At 37.8% G+C, this 7,900-nt stretch overlaps 1 protein-coding gene across 3 annotated transcripts in view; it reads right to left on the bottom strand.

Moving 5' to 3' along the window:
- The window catches only part of LOC107084977 (leucine-rich repeat-containing protein 16A-like), a 42,595-nt gene that overhangs the window by 5,413 nt on the left and 29,282 nt on the right, over positions 1-7,900 (bottom strand). For all 3 annotated transcript variants that reach the window (XR_001481242.1, XM_015375063.1, XM_015375064.1), the window contains 17 exons: positions 7,389-7,493; positions 6,584-6,653; positions 5,666-5,747; positions 5,489-5,588; positions 5,346-5,400; positions 5,094-5,266; positions 4,836-4,904; positions 4,661-4,754; positions 4,487-4,585; positions 4,273-4,401; positions 4,029-4,151; positions 3,772-3,947; positions 2,573-2,660; positions 2,327-2,482; positions 2,177-2,243; positions 1,307-1,557; positions 870-985 (listed from right to left, as the gene is read on the bottom strand). Coding sequence is in view for 2 of the 3 variants with exons in the window: in XM_015375063.1 (XP_015230549.1) it covers positions 870-985; positions 1,307-1,557; positions 2,177-2,243; positions 2,327-2,482; positions 2,573-2,660; positions 3,772-3,947; positions 4,029-4,151; positions 4,273-4,401; positions 4,487-4,585; positions 4,661-4,754; positions 4,836-4,904; positions 5,094-5,266; positions 5,346-5,400; positions 5,489-5,588; positions 5,666-5,747; positions 6,584-6,653; positions 7,389-7,493 (1,953 nt within the window). In the remaining variant the exon portion in view is untranslated. The remainder of the gene's footprint in view (positions 1-869; positions 986-1,306; positions 1,558-2,176; positions 2,244-2,326; positions 2,483-2,572; positions 2,661-3,771; positions 3,948-4,028; positions 4,152-4,272; positions 4,402-4,486; positions 4,586-4,660; positions 4,755-4,835; positions 4,905-5,093; positions 5,267-5,345; positions 5,401-5,488; positions 5,589-5,665; positions 5,748-6,583; positions 6,654-7,388; positions 7,494-7,900) is intronic.

Genomic DNA, 7,900 nt, shown 5'->3' with positions numbered 1-7,900 from the left:
CTTTTATACTCCTTACGGTAGTGATTTTTGCATCCATGTTTATGCATCCATGTTATAACTTGACATTTAAAAAAAAAGAAAATTTTTCCATTTAAAAAAAGATAGTTTTATTTTAAATAGAAAACAATCGTTAAGTTTGGTATATAGACACTTTGCTTTTTGACATATTTTATAAAACACCTGACGTGCCTGTTTGATTTTTCTTCACTTTTTTGATGCTTAATAAGAGCAGTGGGCTTCACGCTGCCCTGCAAGGATTTATACCTGGGTTTGAATGACAAAGCAATTCTAAAGCACATATCAAGGTGCTCATTTTGAGCCTGGATCCATATTTATTTTGATTCTGTTTATTGTGGGGAATCCTGCTTCACAGCAGGAAGTTGAGCCAAACAGCCAAAATGTGCAGGGTCATCTTCGAGCACTCCATTTCACTTTTCTGTCACCAGTTCACCACAGTTCTTTCAGCAGTCCAAACTTTCTTCCACCTTTTTCTCATCGTCTTCTACTTCTTTCCCACCACCCGGCTTGCCACAGGTTTTCCTGTGTCTAAAAGTAGCTAGCAGCAGCAACCCAGACTGAAACAGCTTATTGGCTAATTTGTATAATGTGCAGCCTGGTCCTGGACACTCCGGAGGGCTTTACCGTAGAAACAGGAGAAGCGCCGCAAGTGAAATTAGACACTGTCTTCGGACAACATGCTGTAATTTATAAATGTTTTAAATCAGGTTGGGTCTGGATTAGCCAGCAGGTGGGTCCAGATCCGGACCGCAGTCCGCTTATCCATGACCTCTGGTATAGAGTATGCATCGTATAGAGGATGCATCCTCTTTTAAGCAAATACAGTAAAACAGTTTCTGAACAATACTGACCTAAAACTGAGTTTAACAACTTTCTTGGAAAAGAAGTCATCAAGACCCTCATCCAGCTTTCCTATGGAGCTGTTCTGCTCAGCATCAGGTGGTACTGGGCTTCTGGTGGTCTGTCGCTAACAGAGAAGGAGGACAGAAAGTTGAATAAAAGCAAAAAATGAAATCGCCTTAAAAAGCTCTAGCAGTGACAACTACCATCAGGAAAAAAGGTAGTGATTATAGTTTAACCACTATTTTCATACATGTTACATATTCAATTGACTAATTAACAGCTGAATGTAGAAATTCTATTCCAACTTTAAGAAGACCCATAATTTTTTTACGTTTTTCTCACAGTCTGGCATTAAATGAGGCTAAATGTTCTGGTTTAAGTCAGTTTGGATGACCAAAATAAATTAGAGTTGCCAAATGACAAAATGATGAGAAAGTAAACATACTGGAGGTCTGCTGGGTCTCGCTCTCTGTTTCGGTCTGGGTCGGGATTTGGTACGATGTTCCAACGTTTTCAGCTCCAGCTGTGGCAGCTCTCCCAAACACTCAGACTTCCCCTCTGATGGAGTAGGAGGTGGAGGTAGATCTTCGTAATATGACAACCCGTCGGATGCTTGGGGAGGAGGAGACGGGAGAGGTGGGTCCTCAACGTGGATTGGAACTTCCTCCAAAGCTTTGTCCAAGTCAAACTCCATCTCTAGAGGGCAAACAGAAGAGCAACGGTTAAGACCCACTGCTGTATCCTTCAACCAATCAGGCAGCTTATAATCAAAAGCTAATGCAACAGACATACAGCATGTAGCCCATCTCATAGCAAGGACATCAGACAGGTACAGAGTTTAGAGTCAGCTCATAATAGCTCTACATGAGGTAAAAGCCCTTAAACAGGTCTGATCTTTACATCTTTTATTCCTCTGCTGGTTTACTTAGTTTGTCAATTCGAACAGAAACATGCAGAACGCGGCTAAAACATATTCAGAGGGTTTGTTTCAACAAAAGGTTAAGAAGAGCACTCCAAGATGGAAGCCATTTTTAACGAGCCAATCAAACTCTTCTATTCTGATTATTTGTCCCTTTCATAACATTCAAACTATATTTTTTTCTGGTTTAAACATCATATAAGAGCATAGGGATCATAGTTATCATAAAGGATTGAATTCGACTCAATGAGTCGATGCAATCAATTGGTTTTCCTTAGGTAGAAAACTTTGAATCGATTTGACTGTTTGATCTGGTGAACTGAAAAGTGCCTTGAGATGAGATGTTTTGTGAATTGGCGCTATATAAATAAAATGAATTGAATAATAATCACTTACCGAATGCCACAGAAACAGGCCGCAGCATTCTGACAAGGATGCTCTTCCTCTTGGATTTAGGCGTCATCTATGGAGCAAGAAATAAACATTTATTTGTATTCTTTTATTATTTATGGCTCAATTTCTTATGAAGTATTTCTGAGTTTTCACCATGCAGGTGTCCACATCTTTCAGTCCATTTTTCTTGTCTCGGTCGGACTTGTGGTCATGGTTCTCTGGCTGTAGAACTGTCTCATCTAGAACTTCCGCCTCTAACTGGGGTTCTTGGTGGAACAATGGATGGTCCTTTCTGATCAGGTGGTCGGCCTGGAGACGGATTGAGTGAGTTCAAAATGATTAATAAGGAAAGAGACGAAGGAAAAAAAGGGTTGACAGAGGGAAGGAGATGACACTGACCAGTGTATGTTGGGATCTAGATAGAGACTCCAGGATCTCATCAACGATGCGATCAGACAGAAAGGACGCCACACCAAGTTTTACTTCACTGTTTAAAAGAAACAATATAGCAAATCTAAATTAAATTTAAAGCAGGACAGAAAAAAGGTATCTGAAAAAGAATGAAACTTATAGCAACAAAGAAAAACAATAATATGATTTTTAGTCTGTTTTGTTATCAATTCTCAAATCTGACTCATAAATTTATATTTAAATCAGTTTATTTATATGCTAATGAGTGAAGAAGCATGAATTTGAAGTTCTTGTTTTAAATTTAAATGACCCTCATTTTATAGGGAAACAGTGGATTTTGTCACGTTATAATTAATTATTGGACACAGATATGAATATGTTAATAATGTATTTGGTACTAAAATTCCCCTTAAATGTGAAACACTGTATTTGGGTGATGTTCCTGTGACAAATTGGAATAACAATGATAAAAGATTACTTGGTATGTTACTTGTTGCAAGCAAAAAGGCCATCACAAGAAAATGGCTGAGAGTGGAACCTCCAACTATTGAGAATTGGATCAATATAATACACGAAATATATGTCATGGAAAAGCTGTCTTTTTCCCTCAGGATGCAAAAGGACATGTTTTACAAAATCTGGACTAAATGGACTGAGTACATAAAACCCTTAAGGTCAGATTTTGTATGAATGATACGTTTCTGTCATTAAAACCTTGTCTTGCGAATATTGGCATACTTCCCATATATGTTTATATCTTGATACTGTGAAGGAGTTTAAAAATAAAAACAGTGGATTTCAAAGACACCAATACATGTGAAATATTAGTCAAGGTTAATGAAAAGGTTGTAGAATAAAATGCCACAAAATATTTCAAAGTAATAAATGGTTGAAATATTGAAAATGTCTTCATCGTGGTTAATAAACTTGACCCAGGGAGAGGTAATAAAAAGCTGAAATTATTTTGGAATATCAAAGAGGAAACCAGACCGGATTTATTTTCTGCAAACAAAACAAAAAAAATCCAAAACATCACAGAAACCAACATCATGTCATTAACATTTAAAGCCCAAACAGGTCTTAAACCGTGATGTTTGGTTCCATTACACACATGCTAATTATATATAATAAGTATATATATATAATAAGTTAATCTGATCAAACGGTGAAGATGCAGCCCAGCAGACCTGATTTTGTTGATGATGTCCACGCCGGACTGTTCCAGAAGCGTGTTGGTGACAAAGCTGCAAGGTATGGTCATCCTCCCTGTAGCAGCCTTAAGCAGCTCCTGACGAAGGCCGCTCCTTTTCATCACATGAGGACAAAGCCCTTCTGCAGCATCAACCATAGACACCAGCATGGTCTGCAGAACAACAGTTGATATAGATTACATTCTGACTCACAGTATTCCAATCAGAGCTCATCCTACTGCAGCTGGTCCTACATGCAGTTGCTCGTCCATCACGGTTGCCACCTCTCCAGCCATCGACTCCAGTTTATCCTGAATGGCTGTGACAAATGTAACTTTGGAACCTCTAGTTTTCAAATGGTACAGGTTGGGGAGCAGCTGGAACAAAATAAAGTAGAAAAATAATAGTTTTACAGCCTCTATTTGAATTTCTTTCACATTAATATTTCATGGCATCAGCTTGCTAAGAGCAGTCTGGTTATAATCCGTGTGTTCTCACAGTTTTGGAGTTCTTTGCATCCTTCATGAGGTTCTCTGCCTGCTTCATGTCATCTTGAACAGGGCTGGCCTCTGAGAACCTCAGAGAATTCAGATGATCCTGGACTCGCACACACATCATGTCCATCATCTGCATTACAAACAATTTACAGAATCATTATTTAGTCCAGAGTCAATGATCTGTTCAGTTAGTGTATCTTTACTGCCGCAGTTACCTGCTGTGTGGTGGTGGTGACTATTCCCTGCTGCAGCCTGTAGGCCTGTTCCTGCAGGTATTTACGCGTCTCATGGTTCCTCAGCAGGTACTGCTCCATCTGCAGAAAAATTTTACACCCTTTGCTTTAGATTTGAGAACTTTAAAAAACGTAAAGAGATAAAACAACAGGAACCTTTAGTAAAGCATCTTCTGTCTTATCTGGATTGGCCTTCAGTGCCTGAGCAGCATCCATGATAGGAACAGGCATGAATCGAATAGTGTAGTTCCTTTGATAAAGAGAGCATAGGGTTAAAAGAAAAAACCTTTGAACACTCTGAAAGCTGTAAATTTAACATTTTAACACTTACTTCTCCAAAGCAGCAGCTACGTCCTGTAAACCCTGGGGGCTAATGTTGTTTCTGTCCCACAATAAGGTCCTAAAGAGACAAACAAAACCAAACAGATTGAATTGACCCAGAAAACTGTTCTGGAATGAGTAAATGTTAAGATTCTACCCCTTATCTAAATAAACTTTAAATATTCTAAAATGTATGTGTTATTTTACCTAGAAACTTGACTTTATGAAGAATTTGTGTTTAGAAAATGTCATCAGGATCCCCGCTCACCTCAGCTTGGTGTTGATCTGCAGAGCTTTGGCCAGTATCTTGGCCCCCATGTCTCCCATGGAGTTTCCACTGATGTCCAGCTTGATCAGAGAGGTGTTGCTGCCGAGTGCGTTTAGCACGATGGAGAGGTCAGCCTTTAGCTTGGAATCAGCCAGGGACAGCGAATTTAAAGGCTAAAGAAAATTAGAAAAAGGTATAAAAATAAATTCCATCAACAGGACTTTGTCTCTATGATGGAAAATCATCACTCACTGACTCTTCCTCTTGAATCATGTAAACCAGATTATCCAGGACCTGAGCAACATTTCTGTGGAAACAGAATAAGGCATGAATTATCTGAGGGGAGGTAAATGGCGAATAGCCTGGACTAATATCAGTGTTTGGAAGTCACCTACTTAGATTTGATATTGTTGAAGTTTTTGCCCAATGAAAGGTGCCTGATGGAGCGGTTTTTGGCCAGCCACACCAGAAGGGTGGTGAGATCCATGTCCAAACCTGAGCGCATAAAATAGGAACATGGACTAAAACCTAAAAAAAACACAGAAATGGAAGGGAAGGGAAAATATCCTTACCGTTGTCTGAAATATCCAGACTGGAAATGTTGGGGATCTCTGCGATGCAGCCTTCTAAAATCTGGGATCCTCCTGAACGCAGCTGGAAGGAAATTAATGCTGTATTTAGTCAAACTTCTCTTAATCCTTATTTTTGCGGGAATTTACTCAGTGATAAAGGTGCACTGTGCTAATTTAAAGTTATAATCATTATCTTTTCAAAACATACCCTTTATATTATACAATGAGTTTTCTTCTATTAACCAAAGTTGCCTCTATAGGCTTTATTAGTCAGTTCATGACAGAGGGATCGGGGTTGGATTCTCTGCGTGTGATCGTGGGTGGGCAGCTTTCAACAAGGAGGGAGCTTGGTTCTGCCCTGAGAGGGAAAAGGGGCCCCCAGTTGGCCCTCTGTTTGCTATAAAGGTATGATAACTTCTGTATTTTCAACTTTCTAACTAAGAAGACATTATGCCTCTAAGCCAAAGTCCTGTGAAGTCGCATTGGCCGACTGCAAATATTTTCCTCCTCTATGTCAGCTTTTAAACAGTGGTGACACACTGCAAAAATCTAGTTTAATTCTAATTTAAGTTTTTATTCTTTTTTTTTTTCTAGATTGCTTTAAAATTAAGTGTATTTACCCTTAATTTAAGCAGATAAATAAAATGATTAGCCAATGGAATTAGTATTTTCACTCTTAATTAATTAGATAATATGCACTTGAAATAAGACAATGCAATTGTTTTTTTTCTTAATTTAAATGTAAATTGTCTTGTTCAATTGGCAAAGTGTCTCGCTTACCTCCTCAATTCAAGACAAGATGCACTCATTTCAAGAAAAAATTACTTATTTCAATTTTTTGCAAGAGTCTGGAAAAATTTTGAAACCTGCATTTTGCTCCTTTAAGGCTGTTAGTGTTGAGATCAGCGGTGGACTTACATCACAGCTGCTGAGATCCAGAGAAACATCACTGAGGTTTGGGTTGCAACCAAGGCCCAACAACAGCGACCTACAGGCAAAGCAAACGAGTCATGTGAGTTTTAAGTACCGTATAACAAATAAACAACGATCATTAATATATCCCATAAGATTATAAAAACCCTCTTCAAGTAGGATGAATGTTTTAGATCATTACTGCAAAAAATACAAAGTACCTTTAATTTCAGAATCTGAACTTGATGGAGTGAAAGTTTTAAATTAAATCTTTTAAGTAGAAATAAAAACATGTATATATTCATCAGTGTATTCGGGATCATATTTTTAAACTGGCAACTCTCCTTCATAGAGCTCCTCTTTTTGATCCCCGTGTGAATTTAAATCTTAGAAAATGTTCCTGAACTTCTCCTGTCACCCAGAGTCTTGACATATTAATACAAGAAAATTTATAGAAGCAACTTAAATTTGGTTTTCAACAACAAATTTACTAAATAAATTAGAATTCAGTTTATTTTTGCCCTCCTTAGTTGCAGAAAAACACTGAGGAAGGGGAAAATTGGAAAAATCAAACCTAAAAGCTGCATTTTCTCAGCCAAGGATCTATAAATACAAACAATGCCAAATATCTGTTGTTCTAAATCAAAGTAAAAACACTCAGTTTGTCTTCCAACATGCTTTATACACTGCATTGGAAACATCTGGCATTCCTTTAACTTACAGACAATGACATTAGATATTCCCTGCATATTAGTCAAATTTGTTATTTAGCTCAGCTTGAAGAATTCAAACCCATTATAGCGGATCTTACTTCAGAGCCTCCAGTGGCAGCCTGGTTCCTGACAGACTCACAGAAGTCAGAGACTGAGCGCTGCTGAAAAACTGTTTAAAAGATGGAGGGATTTCTTTACACTTCCTGTAAAGGAGGAAAAAAAGAGCAAAATTCAATATCAAAGGAGAGATTTTAAATATAAAGTTAACTGAATACATATTGTTGACTATAAAGCGTCTGGTACCTTACACAGATTTGACCCATTTTATGTTCATGTCATTGTTTATAGTTAAAATCAGTGATTACCACACTTTTTATCCTACACTATACAAGATAATGGAAACAGAGACCTGCAACCAGTCAAACTGCATGGTGATTCACAGTATGGGGGGTTATAAGATAATCAGCTGCATTCATTATCTACCATTATTCTGCTATTGTTTCTAAAATGGTCACAACCTTATGTTCTATAAAGAATATCGCATCGATTGATTGATTGAATTTATTACAGACGATTTCCCTCATAAAACCACATAAACATATTCATTACT

The sequence above is a fragment of the Cyprinodon variegatus genome, unplaced genomic scaffold (genome assembly GCF_000732505.1).
Source record: "Cyprinodon variegatus isolate N-32 unplaced genomic scaffold, C_variegatus-1.0 Scaffold112, whole genome shotgun sequence".
NCBI lineage: Eukaryota > Metazoa > Chordata > Actinopteri > Cyprinodontiformes > Cyprinodontidae > Cyprinodon > Cyprinodon variegatus.
The sequence above is the reverse complement of the archived record's forward strand: the minus strand, read 5'-3'. Positions and strand labels throughout refer to the sequence as shown.